Raw genomic sequence first — 25677 nt, 5'->3', positions numbered from 1 at the left:
ATTCCCTTATACCAGCCCACCAGCAACACCTTGCATTGCTGTGGAACATTGATTACAGTTGATGATAGCACATTTTAAAAATTGGACTACAAATTAAAGCCCATGGTTTAACTTAGGGTTCACTGTTGGTATAGGGTAGTTCCATGGATTCTTAAGATTTTTTTGATACTGTTACCATATGTACAATCTAACATTTCCTCTTTTAATCATATTCAGATATATGTATATATATATTATATGTATATATATATTTCAGTACTGTTAATTGTATTCACAATGTTGTGCTATCAGTCACCGCCATCAATTACCCAAAACATTCACATCATTCCAAATAGAAACCCTGTACATTTTTTAAAATTCAGTTTTATTGAGATATATTCACATACCATACAGTCATCCATGGTGTATAATCAACTGTTCACAGTACCATCATAAAGTTATGCATTCATCACCATAATCTATTTTTAGAACACTTTCTTTATACCAGAAAAAGTAAAAATAAGAATAAAAAGTAAAAGTAAAAAAGAACACCCAAATCATCCCCCCACCCTATTTTTCATTTAGTTTTTGTCCCCATTTTTCTACTCATTCCTCCATACACTGGATAAAGGGAGTGTGAGCCACAAGGTTTCCACAATCACATGGTCACGTAGTTTTGTACATATAGGTCTTTTACATCCTTGGTTAAGTTTATTCCTAGGTTCTTGATTTTTTTAGTTGCTATTGAGAATGGAATCTTTTTCTTGAGTGTCTCTTCAGTTTGATCGTTTCTGGTGTATAGGAACATTACTGACTTATGTGCATTAATCTTGTATCCCACTACTTTGCTAAATTTGTTTATTAGCTCAAGTAGCTGTGTCATTGATTTCTCAGGGTTTTCCAGGTACAAGATCATATTATCTGCAAATAATGGCAGTTTTACTTCTTCCTTTCCAATTTGGATGCCTTTTATTTCTTTGTTTTGCCAGACTGCTCTGGCTAGCACTTCTAGCACAATGCTGAATAACAGTGGTGACAGTGGGCATCCTTGTCTCATTCCTGATCTTAAAGATCTCTTGCCATTGAGTACTATGCTGGCTGTAAGTTTTTCATATATGCCCTTTATCATATTGAGGAAGTTTCCTTCAATTCCTACCTTTTGAAGTGTTTTTATCAAAACAGGATGCTGGATTTTGTTGAATGCTTTTTCAGATCTACTGAGATGATCATTTTATTTTTCCCTTTGGATTTATTAATGTGTTGTATTACATTGATTGATTTTCTTATGTTGAACCATTCTTGCATGCCTGGAATGAACCCCACTTGGTCATGGTGTATGATTTTTTTTTTTTAAATGTGTCTTTGGATTTGATTTGCAAGTATTTTATTGAGAAATTTTGCATCTATATTTATGAGGAAGATTGGCCTGTAGTTTTCTTTTCTTGTAGCATCTTTACCTGGTTTTGGTATTGGAGTGATATTGGCTTCATAAAATGAGTTAGGTAGTGTTCCATTTTCTTCAGTGTTTTGAAAGAATTTAAGTAAGATTGTTGTCAGTTCTTTTTGGAAAGTTTGGTGGAATTGCCCTGTGAAACCATCTGGCCTGGGGATTTATTTGTTGGAAGGTTTTTGATGACTGGATCTCTTTGCCTGTGATTGGTTTATTGAGGTCTTCTATTTCTTCTCTGGCCAGTCTAGGTTGTTCATGAGTTTCCAGGAAATTGTCCATTTCCTCTACATTATCTGATTTGTTGGCATACAGTTGTTAGTAGTATCCTCTTATAATTTTTAAAATTTCTTTGGGGGCTGTAGTAATGTTGCCTCTCTCATTTATTATTTTGTTTATTGGGTCTTCTCTCTTTTTGATTTTGTCATTCTAGGTAGGGGCTTGTCAACCCTTTTTGATCTTCCCAAAGAACCAACTTTTGGTTTTATTTATTCTTTTTTTTTTTTTTTTTTTTGGTTCTCTATGTCATTTATTTCTGCTCTAATCCTTGTTATTTCTTTTCTTCTACTTGGTTTAGGATTAGTTTGCTGTTCATTTTCTGACTTCTTCAGTTCTTCCATTAGTTCTTTGATTTTTGCTCTTTCTTCCTTTTCAGTGTATGCATTTAGAGCTATAAATTTCCCTCTCAATACCAACTTCACTGCGTCCCATAAGTTTTGATATCTTGTGCTCTTGTTTTCATTTATCTCTAGTTATTTAGCAATTTCTCTTGCTATTTCTTCTTTAACTGACTGATTGTTTAGGAGTGTGTTGTTTAACCTCCAGATATTTGTGAATATTCTAAATCTCTGATGGTTATTGACTTCTAATTGTATTACATTGTGATCAGAGAATGTGCTTCAAATAATTTCATTCTTTTTATATTATTGAGGCTTGTTTTATTGCCCAGAATATGATCTATTCTGTAGAAAGTTCTGTGAGCACTAGAGAAGAATGTGTATCCTGGTCTATTTCTTATTTACTCTTGTAAGTTCTTTTTTATGCTCCTCTAGGATCTTCTTCATGTCCTTTATATCCTAAGCCAAGATCTTGTTGTTTGTGATTACTTCTTTGATTAATTGCTCCAAGTACTGTGTCTCCTCTGGTTTTTTGATTTGGGTTATCCATATCTTCTGGTTTCTTCATATACTTTAAATTTTTCTGTTGTTTTTGGCCTCTTGGCATTTGCTTACCTTGATAGGGTTCTTTTAGGATATGCAGGCTTATTTGAACAATTGTCTATAATTTGACATGGCTACAGCTTGGTGGAGTGTACTTTCCCTGACTTACCAGCAGGTGGCGCCCCTGAGCCACCTATTACCCTCAAGCCAATTCTCCCCAACGTCATCTATTTGGCTTAAGTGGGGGGTCCAAACTTTGTGGAGATCCAACCAGTGCACCAAATTTCCATGTGCATTTGGGGCCGCCATCCCTGAGGGTGGGGGATGTGCCCTGTACAGTTAGGAAGGGAAGACAGCTTTAAGACCCAGAACTCCCAGCCATTCCTGGAGTCTTAAACTTGTTACACGAGTCCAACCCTTCAGCTCCGATTCCCCATAGTGTCTCTCTGCCGTGGGCCCACAAGTACCTGGGATTGGTGTAGAAGTATTGGGCCTTCCATGCAGGACCCCGCCTCTAAGCTCTGTACTCCACGGGCCTCTGCAGAGGAAGACTGCGCAACGTCACAGATAAGTGGAATCCCCTAGGGAAGCTCCTGGCTGCAGTGCTGTGAAGGGACATCTCCCATCCCGCTGTACGGGGTGTGGTAAGTTTGCACCTCCGTGGTCCTCCACCTGCTGCAGCAGGCCGTTCCTATTTCTGGGACAATTAGCTGTGGGTGTGTGAAAGGCTATCATCCATGCCAGATACTGAAGCCTGGGGCATGGAAGGCATTCCCTACTGCGCTTGACTGCGTGGCTCTTGCTGCTGGATCCATAGCTGCTTTCCAGGTTTTTAAAACTAACCCGCCTCCAAATGCCAACCCCAGTTTCTCCCCACCATGGCGTGACTGCCATTTCCCCAGCAGCCTCACTCACTCAATTCCGAACTCAGAGTCTCAGTTTCACCAAGTGCACAGTCACTGTGGATGTAGCGGACATTGTCCAGCAGTACAACCCTGGAACTGGTATTCTGGAGCACTTTCTGTCTTTTACCTAGTGTTTTTCATGGAGAAGTATTTTGCTCTGTCTCTCCTAATCCACCATCTTGGATCCTCCCCCTCTCCCTCGTTTTTGAAGGATAATTTTGCCTGATATAGAATTCTTGGTTGGCAGTTTTTCTCTTTCAGTATCTTTAAATATGTCATACCACTGCCTCCTCGCTTCTTTGGTTTCTACTGAGAAATCTGCACATAGACTTTTTGAGCTTCCCTTGTAAGTGATGGATCGCTTTTCTCTTGCTGCTTTCAGAATTCTTTCTTTGCTTTTGATATTTGATAATCTGATTATTAAGTGTCTTGGCATAGGCCTATTCATATCTATTCTGCTTGGGGTACGCTGTGCTTCTTGGATCTGTAATTTTATGTCTTTCATAAGAGATGGGAAATTTTCAGTGATTATTTCCTCCATTATTGTTTCTGCCTCTTTTGCCTTTTCTTCTGGGACCGCCATGAAATGTACATTCATGCACTTTTCCCTGAGATGCTGCTCATATTTTTCCATTCTTTTCCCTGTCCTTTTGTTTGTAGGATTTCAGATATCCTGTCCTCCAGTTCATGAGTCCTTTCTTCTGCCTCTTCAAATTTGCTGTTGTATGTCTCCATTTTGTTTTTCATCTCTTGTATTGTGCCTTTCATTCCCATAAGTTCTACTAATTGTTTTTTTCACACTTTTGAGTTCTTCCTTATGTTCGCCCAGTGTTTTCTTTATATCCTTCATCTCTTCTGCCATATCTTTCCTCAACTCATTGATTTGATTTTTGAATTTATTTGGCATATTTGTTTGAAGATCTTTAATTAGTTGCTTCAGTTCATGTATCCCAGTTGAAGTGTAAGCTGTTCCTTTGGGCCATATCTTGTTTTTCTTAAGGTGACTCGAAATCTTTTGTTGTCTTTGCAACTGGTTTCCTTGATTACCCCAGTCAGATTTTTCCAGACCAGAGGGGCCCAGGTCTCGGGAGGAAGAAGTAATCAGTATCAGGTTTTCCTTAGGAGCAGGTTGTCTGACTTTCCCCTGATGCCTCTAGACTCCCTGCTTTTCCTGTCCTGCCCAGCAGTTGGTGCTTGTCAGCCTTCAGCTCCCCACCGGTGTAAAGATGTGCAGTCCGTTTAATTCACAGTGGACCCTGTCCTAGCCAGGGGTGCAGGGTGTCAGAGCCAAGCTTAAGTTGTTTCTGGGTTGTTCCTCACCCCCACCCCATGCCCTGTGGTCTGAGTTCTCTGAGGGAGGGCTGCCACTTGAGCAGGGCCCCGCCACCCTTTTCTTAGGGAAGATACACCCCCTAGGGAGTTACCTTCTACACTTGAATTCCTCCCTTGTCTCTCTGACTCTCTTAACTCCACCCTTGCCTGGGTCAGCAATTGAAAATACTGAGGCTTTCTCTAATGAGCTGCTTAGAATGAAAAAAAAAAAAAAGAAAAAGAGCTAAAGCCCCTTTTCAGAGCCAGCCCCCAACCCCTCAGCTTTGCTGGTTGACTGGTGTTTGTACCCAGTTCCCTTTGCCCCTTTTCTTGGGACACAACTGTTTTCCAGTACTCTGAGCTTACCTGTTTCCAAAACCCTCTGGTTTTTATTTAGTTATGTATTTTTTTTTTCTTCGGCCCTGCCTCCTCTCTGCTGGGAGGAACATCAGATTTCTGCTTGCTCAGGGCTTATTTGTGCTTGTAGCTTGTATTCAGTAGTACAAATTTGTTAAATTAAAACCGCTATTGGAGCTTGGATGAGCTACAAACCCTTGCTTCTGACAGGGATAGCTTCTTTCTCCCACAGTGAAGTTCTGCAACTCAGGGTGCTGTGCTCGGGGGAGGGGCGCCCGTCTGCAATTTCACTTACAGTTTTTATGCTGCAGTCTCAGCTGTTCCACCCATTCCTGACTGGTATACAATGTGTGAACATTCACATGTTCCCCAGTAGTCGTTCCAGACTATTTACTAGTTGTTTCTGGTTATTTACTAGTTGCTCAAGAGGACTAACTATATTCTATACCTCTCTATGCTGCCATCTTGCCCTGCCTCCTCTAGTTCTCCCAGTTTTGAGGTTAGGTCTCTGATTTGAAGTCCTTCATGTTTTTTAATGTAAGCATTTAGAGCTGTAAATTTCCCTCTCAGTATTTCCTTTGCTGGAACCCATAAGCATTTGTATCTTGTATTTTCATTTTCATTCACCTCAAGATTTTTCCTAATTTTGCTTCTGATTTTCTCTTAAAACCATAGTTTGTTTAAGAGTATATTATTTAAGGATCTAAGACAGCGGCATAGAGATGCGTGGAAGCTAAGTAGTCCCCCTGGAACAACTGAAAAAAAAAACAGAAACAATAGTAAATAATCCGGAATAACTGCGGGGGGACAAACATGACCATCCACTCATCATACACCAACCTGAGTTGGGAGGAATGCCTGAGATCACAGCATAAAATCTGTAAGTAAAAACTGCGGATCCAAATTGGGAGACCCCTCCCCCCACAGCCTGATCAAGCCTTGTGGTGCCAGCAAGCAAATATAGCTCAGCTGAGCTCCAACTGGGGTTTTAATTAGCGAGTGTGAACTGCTCATGATGAGGTACGAATCCCCAACAAGCAGACAGAGGCTTTGGGTGACGACTGACCTTGGAGAGCCAGAGAGTCGCCTCGGACTAGCTCTGAAGGGGACTCTCTGTTCCTTTTTTCGACTCAGTGGAGAAAGCCTCAGCCATTTTAATTTCCCAGTTCTGTGACCCAGACAAGGGTATAGCATAGGCAGAGAGAGACCACTGAAATGCTAATGACCTCCATGTAGGGGGTCTGTCTTCTCTAAGATTAAAGGGGTGGGGCCCAGCTCTACTACCTGCCTTTCATTCAGAACTTGGGGATGAAGAGCCACACCTCCATACACCAGTCAAGAATTATAGGCTAACAGGCACCACCTGCTGGGCAGAAAAGCACAGTGACTGGAGGCATCAGAGAGTGTACCAATTTTCTAAGAGACACCCTCAGGGACACTGGATATTGAATATTTCTTCCTTCTTGGACTTTAGCCCATTCTGGTCTGGGGAGGCCTGATTGGGGTAACCAAGGAAACCATGCCTAGACAACAGAAAACGACAACCTACGCCAGGTCAGGGGAACAAACTTGCACTAAAACTGTGATGCAGGAATTGAAACAACTAATAATAAGTCGATTTAAAAAGTTTAGGGAAGATATGGTGAAAGAGCTGAACAGTATAATGAAAACACAGGATGTACATAAGGTAGAATTTGAAAGTTCAAAAAACCAACTGGCGAAATCCATGGAAATGAAAGGCGCAACACAAGATATGAAAGACACAGTGGAAACATACAACAGCAGATCTCAAGAGGCAGAAGAAAACAGGAACTGGAGAACAAGGCACCTGAAAGCCTACACACAAAAGAACAGATAGAGAAAAGAATGGAAAAATCCAAGCAACATCTCCGGGAACTTAAAGACAAAACAAAAAGCAAGAATTTATGTGTCGTTGGTGTCCCAGAAGGAGAAGAGAAGGGAAAAGGGGCAGAAGCAATAATAGAGGAAGTAATCAATGAAAAATTCCCATCTCTTATGAAAGACATAAAATTACTGATCCAGGAAGCATAGCATACCCCAAACAGAATAGATCTGAATAGGCCTACGCCAAGACATTTAATAATCGGATTTTCAAACGTCAAAGATAAAGAGAGAATCCTGAAAGCAGCAAGAGAGAAGCCATCTATCACATACAGAGGAAGCTTGATAAGACTATGTGCAGATTTCTCAATAGAAACCATGGAGGCAAGAAGGAAGTGGGGTAATATATTTAAGATACTGAAAGAGAAAAACCACCAACCAAGAATCCTATACCCAGCAAAACTATCCTTCAGATATGAAGGGAAGCTTAAGATATTCTCTGACAAACAGACAATGACAGAGTTTGTGAACAAGGTACCTGCTCTACAGGAAACAGTAAAGGAAGCACTGCAGACAGAAAGGAAAAGACAGGAGTGAGAGGTTTGGAAAACAATTTTGGGCGATAGCAGCACAGCAATCTAAGTACACTGAACGAAGATGACTGTGAATATGGTTGAAAGAGGAAGGCTGGGATCATGTGGGATACAAGAACAAAAGATGAATGATAGAGACTGGGACTGTGTAACTCAGGGAAACCTAGGGTGCTCAACGATTATGATAAAAGGTACAAATATGTTTTTACATGAGGTAAAACAAATGAATGTCAACATTGCAAGGTGTTAAAAGTAGGGTGAGATTGGGGGGAGAATACAATGAATGCAAACTAGAGGCTAGAATTAACAGAAACATTGTATTATGCTTCCTTTAATGCAACAAAAGCAATATACCAAAGCTAAATGCATATGGGGGGGTGGGAAATAGGGGAAGGGTATGGGACTCCTGGTGTTGGTGATGTTGTCTGACTCTTTATTCTACTTTAGTTAATGCTATTTTTCTTTTTGTTGCTTTCCAGCTATCAAGTATTTTGTTTGTTTGTTTTTCCTCTCTTTCTCTTGCCTTTTTCTTTTGCCTCTCTGCCTTCTTTGACTCTTCCTCCATCTTTGTGGAAGAAGTATCCTTATGTAGAGAGTGGTGATGGTGCTCAATACATAAATACGTGACTATATGGGGAACCAATGATTATTTACTTAGGACGGAATATATAGTGTTTGAACAAACCATCTTAAAAGAAATGGGTTGATGAAGAAACCTTGAGGGCACTATATTGAGTGAAATAAGACAGACACATAAAGGTAAATATTGCAGGGTCTCACTGATATGAACTAATTACAATATGTAAACTCATAGACATGAAATATAAGATACCAGGATATAGAATGAGGCTAAAGAATGCGGAGCAGTTGCATATTATGAGCAGAATGTTCAACTAGGGTGAACTTAAATATTCGGAAATGGACAGGGGTGATGGTAGCATGTAATGAGAATAACTAACAGTGCTAAAAGGTGTGTGAATGTGGTGGAAAGGGTAAGCTCAGAGTCACGCATGTCACCAGAAGGAAAGTTGGAGGTTAAAAGATGCGAATGTATAAAACAGTGAATCTTGCGGTGGACAGTGTCCGTGATTAACTATACAAATATTTGAAATCTCTCTCACGAACTAGAACAAAAGTATTTTACCATAACTAGAGGTTAATAATAGAGAGGCATATAGGGAAAAAATATATACCTATTGCAAACTATATGCTACAGTTAGTAGTATTTTAACATTCTTTCATCAACAGTAACAAATGTACTATACCAAAATGAACCAATAATGGAGGGGGGAGGCATGGTTAGGGGTATGGGAGGATCCGAGTTTCCTTTTTTTTTGTCTTTATTTCTTTTCTGGAATAGTGAAAATGTTCTAAAAATTGGAAAAAAAAAATTGTGTTGATGGATGCACAGCTGTATGGTGGTGCCGTGGGCAATTGATTGTACACTTTGGATAGTTGTATGGTATCTGAACAATCTCAGTAAAAAAAAATATATATATATATATATTATATATATTATATATATATGTAATAGATTGGGGTGATGAATGCACAACTATATGATGATACTGTGAACAGTTGATTGTACACCATGGATGATTGTATGGTATATGAATATATCTCAATAAAACTGAATTTAAAAAAAAAAAGAGTATGTTATTTAATTTCCACATATTTGTGAATTTTCCCTTTGTCCATCTGTTATTGACTTCTAGGTCTATTCCCTCATGGTGGAGAATATACATTGTGTGATTTCAATATTTTTTAACTTATTGAAACTAGTTTTGTGACCCAACATATGATCTACCCTGGAGAATGATACATGTGCCTCTTGAGAATAATGTGTATTCTCTTTTTGTTGGGTGCAAAAAAAAAGTCTGTTAGGTATAGTTGGTTTAGTGTATCATTCAAGCCCTCTATTTCCTTATTGATCTTATGACTAGGTATTGTATCCATTATTGGGAGTGATGTGTTAAAGTCTCCTACTAATAATGTAGAACTATCAGTTTCGTCTTTCAAATCTGTCAGTATTTACTTCATATATTTTGGGGATCTGTTGTTAGGTGCGTATGTATTTATAATTGTTACATCTTCTTGTTGATTGTCCCCTTTATCAGTATGTAATGACCATCTTTTTCCCCCTAACAATTTTGACTTAGTCTATTTTATCCAATATTACTATAGCCATCTTAGCTCTCTTTTGTTTACTACTTTGAGGCGAATCTCTTGCAGACAGTTGTTAATGTTTTTTTATCCACTCTGCCAATCTCTGCCTTCTGACTAGAAAGTTTAATCCATTTACATTTAAAGTCACTACTGATAATACATGACTTCTGCCATTTTATTATTTAGCCTTTGTAAATCTTATACATTTTTTGTCCCTCACTTGTTTTAATGCTACTTTTATATTTATTTGCTTTCTTGTGTTGTACTATATTGACTGCCTTCTCATTTCTATTTGGATATATTTATATAACAATTATATTTGGTTTGATACTGTTCCAGTTTGCTAATGCGGCTGTTACAAAAGAATACCAGAAATGGATTGGCTTTTATAAAGGGGGTTTATTTCGTTACAAATTTGCAGTCTGAAGGCCATGAAAATGTCCAAATTAAGGCTTCAACACAAGTATACCTTCACCAAAGGAAGGCCAATGGCATCCGGAAAACCTGTTAGCTGGGAAGGCACATGGCTGGCATCTGCTGATCCCTGGTTGTGTTCCAACTCTTCTATCAGCTCCTGTGCTTTCTTCAAAATGTTGCTCTTGGGGAGTTTTGTCCTCTCTTAGCTTAGCCAGAGCAAACACTGGGCTAGCATTTCCAAAGTGTCAGCAAAAGTCTGCTTTCAGCAGCTGTCTCTAAAATAACCCTTTCAACTGCTCTCCAAAATGTCACACACAGCTGCTCTGAGGTCCTTCTGTCTGTGAACTCTTTTATAGAAATTCAGTGATTAAATCAAGACCCAACCCGAATGGGCAGGGTCCATGTCTCCATGGAAATAATTCAATCAAATGTTTCACCCACAGTTGATTGAGTCACATCTCCATGGAAACACTCAATCAAAGGACTCCAACCCAATCAACACTAATACGTCTGCCCCCACAAGATTGCATCAAAGAACCTGGCGTTTTGGGAGACATAATACATCCAAACTGGCACAGATTCCAATTTAGTTTAAATAGCATACACATATACTTTTTCTATATCCCTCTGTCCCCCATCTTTTTTTTTTTTAACTTGTTACCACTTGTATCTGTACATTGGATGTCCAAAAACCTAGACTTTTCATTACTTTTTATGCATTTACATTTTAGCACCTGTGAGAAGTAAGAAGTGGAATTACACACCAAACAATTACAATACAATAATACTGACATTTATAATTACCCAAATGGTTACCTTTACCACAGGTCTTTATTTGTTTATGCTGCTTTGAACCACTATCGACTGTTCTTTTGTTTCAGTCTAAAGAACTCCTCTTAGCATTGCTTTTAGGGCATTTCTAGTGGTGAAATCAGCGCTCAATCTTATTGGGATTCCCTTTTATGTAATACATTGCTTTTCTCTTTCAGCTTTCAGAACTCTCATCTTTTGTATTTGTTAGTGTAATCAATGTAAGATGGGGTGTGTTTTTCTTCATGTTTTTCCTGTTTGGTGTTTTCTGACCTTCTTGGATGTACATATTCATATCTTTTGTTAAGTTTGGGAAGTTCTCCGTCATTACTTCTTTGAATATTCTTCCCCTTTCTCTCTTCTCCATCTGGGACTCCCATAACACATATATTGGTATGCTTGATGATGTTCCATAGCTGTCTTAGGCTATTTTTGCTTTTAATATTTCTTTTTTCTTTTTACTCCTCAGCCTGACTCATTTCAAATGTCTTGCCTTCGAGTTTACTGAAGCTTTCATCTGCCAGCTCCATTCTGCTCTTGAAACCCTCTTTCCTTTTTAAAATTTCTCTCTTTGCTTAGACTTTCATACTGTTCATTCATTGTTTTCCTCATATCCTGTAGTTCTTTCTCTATACATTCCTTCCATCTCTTTAAGTGTTTTTAAGATCATTTTTTTAAAGGCTTTGTTCAGTGTGTCAACATTCTGGTCTTCTTCATTGGTGTTTTCTGTATTTTTATCCTCTTCCTTTGGATGGGCCATCATTTCCTTTTTCTTTGTTTGTCTTTTACTCTGTTGTACACTGTATATTTTCATATTTAAAATGTTAACTCTGGGATTTACTCCCTGAGATGTCTGTTTCCTGATTTTATAACCAGCTGGTGAGCTTCAGCACCCCTATCAGGAAGGTCTGCCCAAGGTGAATACACTGCAGGGTTTTCCGTGTCTTACTGGGCCTCTGTCTTGGATTTTTGCTTGATAGTTGTTTTGGGGTTCCCTGTTTACAGGAGTTTGGTTGTCCCCTCTGTCTCCCAGGGGACAAACCTCCCTCTTCTGGATATCTGAAGCCAGCAGGCCTTTGTGCCAGACTGTCTCTCTAGTTTTTTACACTTCTTTCATTTTCTCATGCTGCTTTTGCCTGGAAGGTAAATTCTTGGATGAGGGTCATCCGGGAATCCTTTTCCACGTCAGTCTTTCCCAGCCCTAACAGGGCCAGAGACCCATGAAGGGGGTGCAGACCATCTCCAATGTGCCCTGTGGAAGGGGTCAGGAAAGACGCCCAAAATTTCTTGGGTGGCTCCCCAAAGCCGAGCTTTCCTGGCCTGCCCAGCAAATGTAGTCCTTCAGCTAACTTTCTCTCACAACCCTGAGGAAGCCCTGTGTCTTTACATTTCCATTACCTCCAGTCTGAGGAGGGTTGAAACAATGGCTGCCACCACCTTTGTCTGGGGCGGGTGGAAACAATGGCTGCTGTCAGAGCTAGGACCCAGCGATCAGATTTCACTGAATAAAAGCTGTGATCAGTGACTGGCTGTGCTCACTGCTGTTCTTGGGGAAGGTGATTTTTATGTTCCTATTCTGTCAGCAGGAGCTAGTCAGGAACTGGACCCAGAGGCGGCCTGCTGTGAGAGTGGCAGGTGGGCACCAGTAGCCTCTGCTGAGATGCAGCTAACTACCCTCTTCCTCCCACTCTTCCCTGGATGCTGTAGAGTGTTTTCTGGCTTCAGGAGTTTCAAAATAGTTCTTTCAGACAGTTCCTTCCTGTTTAATAGTTGTTTTGGTAGAAGGACTGTGTCCTGGAAGCCCTTGGCCCGTTTTTAAAATTGTGTCTTTTGTCTTTTGTTGTTGCGTTGAGGATTACTTTATGTATTCTAAATGTTAAATCCTTATCAAATATGTGATTTCCAGATATTTTCCTCCCTTCTGTAGGTACACTTATCACTTTTCTTATAATGTCCTTTGATGCACAAATTTTTAAAGTTTTGTTGAAGTTGAATTTATCTTTTGTTGCTCATGTTTTTTTTTGTCATATCTTAGAATCCATTGCTTAATACAAGGTCTTGAAGATTTTCCTCTGTATTTTTTCTAAGAGTTTTGTGGTCTTAGCTCTTAAATTTTTGATCCATTTTTGGGTTATTTTTATAGATTCTGTGAGGTAGTGGTCCAGTTTCCTTTTTTTGCATGTAGGTATACATTTGCCCCATCAACATTTATTGAAGAGACTTTTTTTTTTCCATTGAGTAGACTTGGTTCTCCTGTTGAAAATCAGTTGACCATAGATATGTGGATTTAGATTCCATTTTTTTAATTGAGATTGTTCACAAACCATACAATTATCCAAAGATCCAAAGTGTATAATCAGTTGCCCATAGTACCATCATACAGCTGTGCATCCATCACCAAAATTAATTTTTTTTTCAATTTTTAGAACATTTTCATTGTTCCAGAAAAGAAATAAAGAGCAAAAAGGAAACTCAAATCCTCCCATACACTAAACCACATCCCCACACCCCCACCCCCATTATTGATTCATAGTTTTGGTATAGTACATTTGTTACTATTGATGAAAGAATGTTAAAATACCATTAACTGTAGTATGTAGTTTGCAATAGGTATATTTTTTCCCATATGCCCCACTATTGTTAACTTTTAGTTATAATGTCATACATTTGTTCTAGTTCATGAAAGAGATTTCTAATATTTGTACAATTAATCACAGACATTGTGCACCACCGGATTCACTGTTTTATACATTCCCATCTTTTAACCTCCAACTTTCCTTCTGGTGACATATGTGACTCTGAGCTTACCCTTTCCACTACCTTTGCAGACCATTTAGCACTGTTAGTTATTCTCACAACATGCTACCATCACCTCTGTCCATTTCCAAACATTTACATTCGCCCTAATTGAACATTCTGCTCATAATAAGCAGCCTCTCCCCATTCTTTAGCCTCATTCTGTATCCTGGCAACTTATATTTCATGTCTGTGAATTTACATATTATAACTAGTTCATGTCAGGGAGACCTTGCAATATTTGTCCTTATGTGTCTGTCTTATTTCACTCAACATGGTGCCCTCAAGATTTCTTCATCAGCCCCTTTTTTTTGACTGTTTTGTTCATACACCATAATTCCATCCTAAATATACAATTGATGGTTCCGTGTAGTCACGTATTTATGTGTACAGCATAATCGTCACAATCTGTATAAGAACCTCTCGATTTCTTCCACAAAGAAGGAGGAAGAGTCAAAGAAGGTAGAGAGACAAAAGAAAAAGAGAGAAAAAAGGCATGACAGCTAGAAAGCAACAAAAGGAAAGATAGCATTAAACTAAAGTAGAATAAGGAGTCAGACAACATCACCAATGCCAGGAGTCCCATACCCTTCCCCTATGTCCCCCCCCCCATATGCATTTAAATTTGGTATATTGCCTTTGTTATATTAAAGGAAGCATAATACAATGTTTCTGTAAATTATAGTCTCTAGTTTGCCTTGATTGTATTTTCCCCCCAGTCCCACCCTATGTTTAACACCTTGCAATGTTGACATTCATTTGTTCTACCTCATAGAAAAACATATTTGTACCTTTTATTACAATTGTCTAGCACCCTAGGTTTCAACGAGTTATATAGTCCCAGTCTCTATCTTTCGTCTTTCTTTCTGGTGTCCCACATGGTCCTAACCTTCCTCTTTCAACCATTCTCACAGTTATCTTTGTTCAGTGTACTTACATTGCTGTGCTACTGTCTCCCAAAATTGTTTTCCAAACCTCTCACTCCTGTCTTCCTTTCTGTCCTCATTGCTTCCTTTAGTGTTTCCTGTAGAGCAGGTATCTTGTTCACAAACTCTATCATTGTCAGAGAATATTTTAAGCTCTCCCTCATATTTGAAGGACAGTTTTGCTGGATATAGGATTCTTGGTTGGTGTTTTTCTCTTTGAGTATCTTAAATATTTCACCCCACTTCCTTCTTGCCTCCATGGTTTCTGTTGAGAAATCCACACATGGACTTATCAAGCTTCCTTTGTATGTGGTGGATTGCTTTTCTCTTGCTGCTTTCAGGATTCTGTCTTTATCTTTGACATTTGATAATCTGATTATTAAGTGTCTTGATGTAGGCCTGTTCAGATCTATTCTGTTTGGGGTACGCTGCGCTTCTTGGATCTGTAATTTTATGTCTTTCATAAGAGATGGGAAATTTTCATAGATTATTTCCTCTATTATTGCTTCTGCCCCTTTTCCCTTCTCCTTTGGGGACACCAATGACACATACGTTCCTTCATTTTGTTTTGTCCTTAAGTTCCCAGAGACGTTGCTCATGTTTTTCCATTCTTTTCTCTATCTGTTCTTTTGTGTGTAGGCTTTCAGTTGCCTTGTTCTCCAGTTCCTGAGTGTGTTCTTCTGCCTCTTGAGATCTGCTGTTGTAGTTTCCATTGTGTCTTTACTCTCTTGTGTTGTACCTTTCATTTCCATAGATTCTGCCAGTTGTTTTTTCGAACTTTCAATTTCTGCCTTATGTAAGCCCAGTGTTTTCATTTTACACTTCATCTCTTTTGCCATATCTTCCCTAAACTTTTTGAATTGATTTAGCATTAGTTGTTTAAATTCCTGTATCTCAGTTGAAGTGTAAGTTTGTTCCTTTGACTGGGTCATAACTTTGTTTTCCTTAGTGTAGATTGTAGTTTTCTGTTGTCTAGGCATGGTTTCCTTGGTTACCCCAATCAGGTTTTCCCAGACCAAAACGGGCTCCTGTCCCAGAAGGAAGAACTATTCAGTATCTGGATTCCCTGAGGGTGTGTCTTAGAAAATTGGTGTACCCTGTGAGACCTCGGGTCAATGTGCTTTTCTGCCCAGGAGGTGGCGCCTGTCAGCCTGTAATTCCAGACATGTAAGATGTGGCCCATAGCTGTTTTCCCCCAGGCTCTGGGGTCTGGTTCTGAATGGAAGGCGGGTAGTAGACCTGGGCCCCATCCCTTTCCTCTCAGGGAAGATAGACCCCCTAGGGAGAGATCATTAGCATTTTAGTGGTCTCTCTTTGCCTGTGCTGTCTCCACCCTTGTCTGGGTCAGAGCACTGGGAACTGAAAATGGCTGAGGCTTTTTCCACTGAGCCGAAACAGGGACAGAAAGCCCCCTTCAGGCCAGGCCACAGCCACCCTCCAGCTCTCCAAGATGAGTCTCCACTCAAAGCCTCTGTCTGCTTGTTTGGGATTCATATCGAGCAGTATACATTTGTTAATTAAAACCCCAGTTGGAACTCAGCTGTGCTATATTTTCTCGCTTGGAGAGAGCTGCTCTCTAGCTCCATGATGCTTTGCAGCTTGGGCCATTGGGTGAGGAGGCTCCCGGCTTGGATCCACAGTTTTTTCTTACAGATTTTATGCTGCAATCTCAGGCATTCTTCCCAGTTAGGTTGGTGTGTGATAAGTGGACAGTCACATTTGTCCCCCTGCATTTATTCCAGATTATTTACTAGCTGTTCATGGTTGCATATTAGTTGTTCCAGGGGGACTAACTAGCTTCCACTCCTCTCTATGCTGCCATTTTAGGTCTCCCTGTTGACTTTTAATGCCATTTTTATTGATATTAACTTGGGAATTAATAGGTTGTGATTTAAAACATAAATGAAAAATAAGCTGTTGATTAGAAGTGACTAAATATGGTTTTCATTTTTCTAGGACAGATGGGAGTTTTGTGGTTCATGATATACCTTCTGGATCTTATGTAGTGGAAGTTGTATCTCCAGCTTACAGGTTTGATCCTGTCCGAGTGGACATCACTTCAAAAGGAAAAATGAGGTGAGGGTGCCTGATTAATTTTTATCAGGGGCTAGGCTACTGAGTACCTCATGGTATACTCCTTTTAGAACTTATAGTTAAGGTTGAAAAGTTTCTTATTTAAACTACAGATATTCTTTAAAATATTAAAAGCACCCTTGTATTATTATCAGTTGAACATTGATAAAATTGTAAAGCTGAACTTCCTTCTGCTCTTATTTAAAATTTATTTTAAAACTTCAAATATGATTACACAGAGAAGAGGTAAGATTATTTACTAAGGGAGCAAAAGCACTATAAAAGTTGTTGAGGGGGAGGGGAGACAGGGTATGCGGGAGTTCTGTTTATGGGTTTTGTATTGTTTTTGCAACTGTTCCTGTAACTTTGAATTTATTTTAAAATAAAATAAAAAAAAGTTGAAATGTAATTGTTTTTCTGTAGCATGAGTCCTTCTTTATTGTTATATTAATTTCATTTATTTAACAAATCTTGATTGATCAGTTATTATGGCCAGGACTTATGTTAGATTCTGAGGACATAATAGCAGGCAAGACTTAACGTGGTTCTTTCCAAAAAAATGCCTAAGGAACAACAGAACGAAGAATGAATTTGTTGCAATAGCATGTGTAAGTGCTTAAATGCAGGAAGTAAGGGTTTTATGAAGTATATTACTTGGACTCCACATTTTCATTGCCTTTTAAATTAAAGTTGGAAATATTTAACCTTTTCTAAATTGGAAACACTATTCATTACCTGTTTTTCACTGACATATTTTCATAGTCTCTTAGTATGTATTTGATACTACTTTGATCATGACTTTCAGTAGTTCTTCTTTTCTGGAATATTTAGTATGCAATGGAAATTTAGGATTTCTGGGAAACTTAGGGTTCCAGATTATATTATAGAGTTTATCTCAAAGTGAGTATCATGATATGAAGAAGGAAAGCATAGTGTTAGAGTCTGGCAGAGGAGGAAAGAATTTCGGAATTCCTAACTTGATAAACATGTGCTTTGAAATTGAGGTGAAAAGAATTTTGGACTAATTTAGGCTGTGAAAATGGAATAGCACAAATCCACTTGAAGTTGGAATCAGTTGCATAGGTGTCCATAGTGTGTTGAACAATTTATCTATTTGTTTATTTTTTTTTTTATTCTTTCATGACAATAGCACCCTCTTTGCTTTTATCTGACCAGGAAGTATATGAAGCAGTTTTAAATGTAATGTCTCTTCTTTGTTTGAACTAACTCAGTATTACTCCATGTTGCAATAGTAAAGCACAAGTTATGCAATGGCAAAAAAGTGTTGGGGGTGGACGAACTCTGTTTTATTAGTGATCTTTTTGCTATTTGTCAAGCATATTTAAGTTGATTTGTCGAGCCCCAAAATTGAGCTTATATAATAGAAATACATTCAATTAGAACCATAATATTTACATTTGGGTTTGTATTTACTCCTAAAATTTTTCCTTCTCTTTGTTTTTTTTTTTACATTGAAAGTTGTAAAAATGCAAAATATAATTGTTACAATTAAAATAGAGTGAGTATGCAATGAGTCACACATGGGAGCTGTCTCATCTTTTATATCAGGAGCATATTAGTTTATTGATAGATTTGCTGTTGTTGTAACTGGCTCCTATTGATGGACAAGTAGGATTTTCTTTCTCCTCTCTTAGTATGTGTGAAGATCAGTTTTTTGTGCCAGTTTGACTAGGTTATAGTGACCAGTGTTTGGTCAAACACCAGCCTAGCTTTTGATGAGAAGGTAATTTGTAGATAGGATTAACATCTACAATCAGTTGACTTTAAATAAAGGAGATTACCCTCAGTAATGTGGGTAGGCCTCATCCAATCAGTTGGAGGCCTAATAGCAAAGAATAGAGGATTCCTAAGAGAAAAAGAAATTCTGCCTCAAAACTGCATCATCATCTCCCCTTTGAATTTCTAGCCTGCTGGCCTCTCTCACGGATTTTGGACTTGCCAACTCCACAATCGTGTGAGCTAATTCCTTAAAATGAATCTCTTAATACATACACACATACACACACACACATATATCCTGTTGCTTCTGTTTCTCTGGGGAACTGTGACTGATACAGAAGATTTACAAAAATCAGTTGCTTTCCTACATACTAGCAATTAACAATCGAAGTTTAAAAGTACAAACAAAACATGATTTACATTGGTGTACAAATCTAACAAAATATGTACAAGATCTATATGAGGAAAACTGTAGAACTCTGATGTAAGAAATCAAAGATCTAAATAAATAGAGATATTCCATGTCTATGGATTGGAAAACTCGACATGGTTAAGATGTCATTTCTTCCCAAACTGATCAGTAGATTCAGTGCAACCCCAAACAAAATCCTGGCAAATTGTTTTGTGGATGTCAACAAACTGATTCTAAAGTTTGTATGGAAAGGCACAATACCTAGAATAGCCAACACAGTACTGAAGAACAAAGACAGGGTCTGACACCATCCAGCTTCATGACCTACTATAAAGCTAGAGTAATCAAGACAGTATGGTATTTGTGAAAGAATAGACAAATAGATCAGTAGAACAGAATAGAGAGCCCAGAAATTGACCCACACAAGTAGAGTCAATTGATCTTTTACAAAGGAGGAATAGCAATTCAGTGGAGAAAAGATAGTCTTTTCAACAAATAGTGTTGGAACAACTGGACATCCACATGGAGGGCCCACACATAAAGTCTACTTAACTTATAAATTAATCCAGGAAAATAATCTATATTGAGTCAGCAGATGAATCAGACCTCCAAGAACTTTAGACAGTAGAACTATTGGATATAGAAACTATACATAGTTTAAAATGCTTAAAGAAATGAAAGATGCTGTAAGAAATAAGATAGTAGCAAAATACATCAAAAAGATTTGAAAGAAGAATAAAATAGAACTTCTACCATAAATATAGGCACTGAAATATAAAACTCAGTGTATGTGTTAAGCAAATGAAGAGAGAATTGATGATCTGGAAAGTAGATCAGAAAAATTACCCAGAACACAACATTGAGAAATCGGCCATGTGAAAAAAAGAATTTAAGAGATATGAAATAAAGAATGAAGAGGTCTACACATGTCTAATAGAAGTTCCAGGAGGAAATATTAGAAAAAGTAGAGGCAATTTTCAGAAAGTAATGGAATATGTATGCACATGGCTGAGAGTTTTGATTAAAATTAGTGGCATCATTATTTATTTTCAAGTAATTTCAAACTTTCAGGACAGTTAAAAAAAATAATACTCTAACATATCCCTATCTCCCCACTTCCACCCCAATACCCACATCCACCAACTTCTAGTATTTTGCCACATTGTACATAATGACATTCTTGTAGGCCTTCCTCCCTCCCTCCCTTCTTTCTTTCCTTATTTCCTATCTTTCTTCCTCTTTTTCTTTCTTCCATTCAGAATTTTTATCATGGAAACATATATACAGCACAGAATTTCCTGTTTCAACCACTTTCATGTGTACAATTAAGTGATTTTAATCACATTCACAATAATACGCTACCGTCGCCAACATCCATTACTAAAACTTTTTTATCCCCCCAAACAGAAATTCTGTATCCATTAAGCAATAACTTCCACTCCTCCCTTCCCTTTCTGACCCTAACCCTCCATTGCAGGGCTTTCTTGAATCATAAATTTTTTCCTGTAGTATGGCCTTGGAAATTAGACCCAATAATGTGTATCTCAGACCATCAAAAAAAGGAAAACCCAGCAGTTTTGTATGTTTATAATAAAATTATTCATTATTACATATAATCAAATAATTTTAGCCCTGGAAGAATTTTTAAAGAACTTTGAGATAAAGAGAGAAGTTAAGGAACTTGCCTAACTCTACAGGACTAGGTGATGACAGAGCTATGATAGAAACTAAGTCTCTTGATTCAAAGTCTTATATTCTTTTCTCTGTGTTTTACTGAATATTTTAGACACACACTTACAGCTGCTTTGATTAGATTTTCAAGGTCAAAAGTTTAAATGCCAAAGCATTTTGGAAAAAGCTGAAGATAATAAATATAAGACATAGCTAATATAAGCACCTCTTTCAATTACTAATGTTTTTAATAGAATTACTGATGCTCTTTTTGTTGTTGCTTTGTCAGAGCAAGATATGTGAATTATATCAAGACATCAGAAGTGGTCAGATTGCCCTATCCTCTCCAAATGAAGTCTTTGGGTCCACCTTCTTACTTTATTAAAAGGGAATCATGGGGCTGGACAGACTTTCTGATGAACCCAATGGTATGTATCAGGCTAAAATAAAACATCTTTACTAATCTCTAGTTTGCTTCCAGGCAGTTAAAAACTTCTATCCGTTTGACATAGAAAGCCAAGGTCAGATTGTGGGGTAAAAAGACAATTGTGAGTAATTTATGGATTTTGTAAAAATAGTGGCTTTGGGAATACGCAATGAAAAGAATATATTGAAAATTGCATTGCAGATTTGATGTTGAAATGTGAAATAGAAGTTGGATATTTATGATGAAATGTTTTAAGATTCAAATAGAATAATAGTATGTAATGAGTCACACATAGAGCTGTCGTATTCCTTATACCACCTGCACATTAGTCTGTTGATGAGCGTGCCATCATTTATTTGACTGGCCTCTGTTGATGGCATGAATAAGGTTTTCTTTTTTAGCATGTGAAGTGAGAGAGAAGTTACTCTGTGGTGATGTAAGTACTTAGTATTATCATGAAACTAAGGTTGTGATGCCTACTAATTAACCACTAATAAAACAAATTCTTTAGAAACAAATTGGTCCTTTCTTTCTTTCTTTTTGCTATTATCTAAGGTTGAATTATTATCTTAGAATTGTCTAAGTTTTGATCACATTCCTTACTGATAGCTATTTAGATCACAAATAGGAATTCTCAGATGGCTATACATCCTCTAGAGAGGAATAAATTAGAACCTAGAACCTGTTATAGGGATAAAGAAGCAGGAAGGTAGATTGGATCAGAACAATGAGATTCCAAAGCTTGATGAGAAATATCTTCCATGTTGTCATTTCTGTAATTCTATGGAAGTGTATCCAGATCTAGGGGCTTCTAGGTCATTTTTCACAACTGTTATGCTAAAATAATTGTCTAGTGCTATACAGTAGACTCTAAAGGGTGTACATTATTAAGAGGGGTGATGTAGTGTAGCTTTTAGGATAGGAATCCTACTTCTACCACTTACTGTGTGACTTGAGCAAGTCAGTTTCCTCATCTTGAAGCGGGTTATATTTATCTGTCTGAAAGAGTTTTTGAGAGGATTAAAAGAGTTTATAACTGGCACACAGAAAGTGCTATATAAATGTTAGCTATTATTATTATTACACATTCACTAGCATAACCATAGTATATAGAAATAACTTCATACGTATTGTTAGTCTAAACATAATAGGAAAATAAAGATAAAAAGAATCTGGAGGGTAAAAAGTTGGGCTCTAGCAGTGGTTATGAGAGCAGAAAGAAAGCAAAGTACATGTTGCCCAGCAGCCTTTGGAACTTTTTGGTATACATTGTCAAGGAGCTGGAAGTGCTGCTGATGTGCAGTGAATCATACTGTGCTAGGACTGCTCATGTTTTCCCCAAGAATCACAAAGTAATCTGGAAGGATCAGCCCAGATGTCCATTAGGATCAGCAATCCCAGTGCCAGGCCTCTGACTGAAGAATATGAACAGATAGCTCTGTTTGCAAACTGTGTTAAATTAGTGAATTCTGCAAAATGATAAACAGCACCAATAAGAAGTGAGGTGTCTATAAAAAGTCCAAACATGCTTAGATAAAGCTCTAACATTCTACGAATACTTTGCTGTCAACAGAGCTGGTTTCAATAGAATTGAGTTGGTTGCTGCTAATTTTATTCTATATACAACAATTTGAATGTATAATGTCACTATTGGTTGTTCATAACGTGCAATTTTTGTTCTATTAATGTTAAGTGGGAAAATTTTTCTGAAATGTTTATTTCTTCCACAGGTTATGATGATGGTTCTCCCATTATTGATCTTTGTGCTTTTGCCCAAAGTGGTCAACACAAGTGATCCTGACATGAGAAGGGTAAGCTGATTATCCAGCTGTGGATCTTTAAACTGTATCCCAATGCCTGTGTTTAAATTGAGGCTAGATAGCTTGGGTTTTTTCAATTTTATCTTAGTTCCCCAGCCAAAGTCATCTAGAGCTTGTGCTAACACAGTGTTATGTTTCTATTTAGTCTATTTCCTTTGAGCCACATAAATTCAATTGTTTTGGCCTAATAAAGGCCTGGGTCTCTTCATATAGCTAAAATATTCTACCTAGTCCTATCCTCTTTGTACCTCACTTGTTAAAATAGTTGAAATATGTAATAATCCTGGTGTACCTAATCCAAATATTTTGCAAAATGATCATATACTGTACTTTAAAAAACTTTGCTTCAGAGTACATGTTGAATGTATGTGTTCACATACACAAAAGAAATTCAGATAGACAAAGAAGGAAAATATAGAATAGTGGCTTTCAAGCTCTATCACAAGACTGTACTGGTTTTGCAAGGGGAAGTAGGATTGCCATGTAGAAGCTTCAGATTTAGTGCCACCACTTTGCCTCTTTTAAATATTAGCTTCTATATAAAAATCTTTAGGCTTTTGTTTTAAACCATCATCCATTCTTCCATCCTACAGCCATCAACAAATATCTTCCTCCATTGTATTTTGTATACGATGTGTTGACATCTTTTTCATCACTCAGTAAACATTTATTAGTTAATATGATGCCCAGGTTCTGGACACTGGGAATACCAAAATGAATTATATTCCATCCCTACCTCCAACAAGTTTACAGTCCAGTTAAATGTACAAAACAGATACATAAAACACTTTTCTTACCATCAGGAGATTTTTTTAAATGGAAAAATAATATATACATAAAATAAATAAGTATCTGAAATAGTAAATATTTGCTAAGTTAGTAGGTGATTAATTTGTATTGAAAGTCATATATCCTGTGCAGTCCCTGTATCTGTTAAGCCAGTTAACTCTGTGTGACATCAACAGAAGGAAACACCAGCAGTCACATTGGATTTAAAGTCCATTCCTCAAAAAGTGTTCTGAATATAGTAAAGACTGTAAAGAGTTGTTGATTCAAGAGCTTCAGAATAGAATGGATCCAGAAATAGAGTTGATATATTTCTGCAGAGGCTCAAGACTCATTACCATGTTCATTTAATTCGTAATTATTAGGGCATGTTAACACATTTGATTTATCTATAGTTTTGGCAGCCTAGAATCTTAAACGCTTTTGTCCTTAGCAGGATTCTACAGTCTGCAATGATTGTTTAGCCGTTTCTAGCCTGGGAGAGGAAAATAGCTGAGCCTTGGAACAGGATTGGGTGGGAGAGAAGTAAGAAGCACTAGAGTATCCAAGTCACTTAGGTTGAAGCCAGGTAGGGGCCTTCTCGCCTTGGCGTACTTTCTCCTCTCACTTAGTTGGGAATTGACGGTAAGCAGTAATTATCCCGTTATTACTGAGCTTTCCTGGGGAGGTGATGAAGTCCCGGGTCCCTCCCAGGGACTTAGCTTCTGATAATCTAGAGTTGGCAGGGGTTTTGTTTTATTGAGATTTGGGGAGATTGTGATTCTTCTCTGTCCTCACCTCCTAACTAATATAAGGGGACTGCTTTATATATTATTGTAAATTGTATTTTTCTTAATTATCATTTAAAATTATCAATTATAATTACCTCTAGCCCTTAGCATTTGACAGGTAATAAACCTTTGAATTTATTGAATAAAATTGAGTGGATATCTTAATGAATAGCTATTTTGTTTGATTGCTTTGAGTTGGTAATTGAGAGCACAGGACCAGTATTTCATCTCAATGTTGTCATGCAGGATAAAAATGGAAAAGGTTCAGAAAAATGTTTTGTTTCATGCTATGACATATTGACTCAGAAAAGTTTGGCAGTTTTAATTGTATCTAGATGAGTTGATTTTTCAACCTAGTCTTAGGAAAAGGACTAAAATGTGTCATTATCTGAGAACCTTAGAGATCTAATGAAGTAGCTTTTCTTTGTAGGTCAATTTTAGGATAATTTTACATTTATCTACATTTTTAGGGACCCTGAATTGATTCATAATTATTTTATGGTCTTAAGTTTATAGATAAGCCTGATTTGGACCAAGTGCCAGAGTAAGAAGGTGAAATTTATAGCAGCTTATTTGCTTCTCCATAGTGAGATAAAATACAGCCCTGGTTCTAATTTTCCCAACTACTGGCATCTTGGATTTTGGCAAATCACTTAACTTTTCTCCTCTTGTTTCTTCATATGGGCCTGCTATATGGCATGCTTATGTTTGTGTCTAAAGCTTTTGAAAGAGAGGGTTGAGAAGGTGGGAAGTTCTATTTGTCTCATTTCTGAAAACTAAATGTTATTATATGAGCATCCATTGATTTTAAGATGGAAAAAAATTAAGTATTATCTCTCAGCTATTGGGTCTTATATTAAGCTGTATGGGTATATTATATAAATTAAAATACTTTGTTATAAAGTTTCTAGTTTATTAACAAAGATGTAATTATTAAGTGTATCCTTATGACAGTTCAGTTTACCTTTATAAGTAAAAACTGTTTCAGTAATCTTTCTTGTAAGAAAAATGAAACAGAATTCATGCAGGCAGTTTTAGGAGACACTGTTATTTAATAAAAATTTATTGGGAAGAAAACATATACAGGCATACCTCATTGTATTGCCCTTTACTGCGTTTTACAGATATTGCATTTTTCACAAATTGAAGGTTTACAGTAACCATGCCTTGAGGAAGACTGTCAGCACCATTTTTCCAATAACTTGAGCTCACTTTGTATCTTTCTGTCACAATTCAGTGATTTTGGTAAACTTTTTCATCATTATTATA

General features: G+C 37.5%; 1 protein-coding gene across 1 annotated transcript in view; it reads left to right on the top strand.

The window, feature by feature from the left end:
• Positions 1–25677, top strand: part of EMC7 (ER membrane protein complex subunit 7) — a 40034-nt gene that overhangs the window by 3609 nt on the left and 10748 nt on the right. Inside the window, exons 2-4 of the mRNA XM_037834404.1 lie at positions 16666–16785; positions 20895–21033; positions 22763–22843. Coding sequence (XP_037690332.1) covers positions 16666–16785; positions 20895–21033; positions 22763–22843 — 340 coding nt within the window. The remainder of the gene's footprint in view (positions 1–16665; positions 16786–20894; positions 21034–22762; positions 22844–25677) is intronic.

Source organism: Choloepus didactylus, chromosome 4 (assembly GCF_015220235.1).
Source record: "Choloepus didactylus isolate mChoDid1 chromosome 4, mChoDid1.pri, whole genome shotgun sequence".
Lineage (NCBI taxonomy): Eukaryota > Metazoa > Chordata > Mammalia > Pilosa > Megalonychidae > Choloepus > Choloepus didactylus.
The sequence above is the reverse complement of the archived record's forward strand: the minus strand, read 5'-3'. Positions and strand labels throughout refer to the sequence as shown.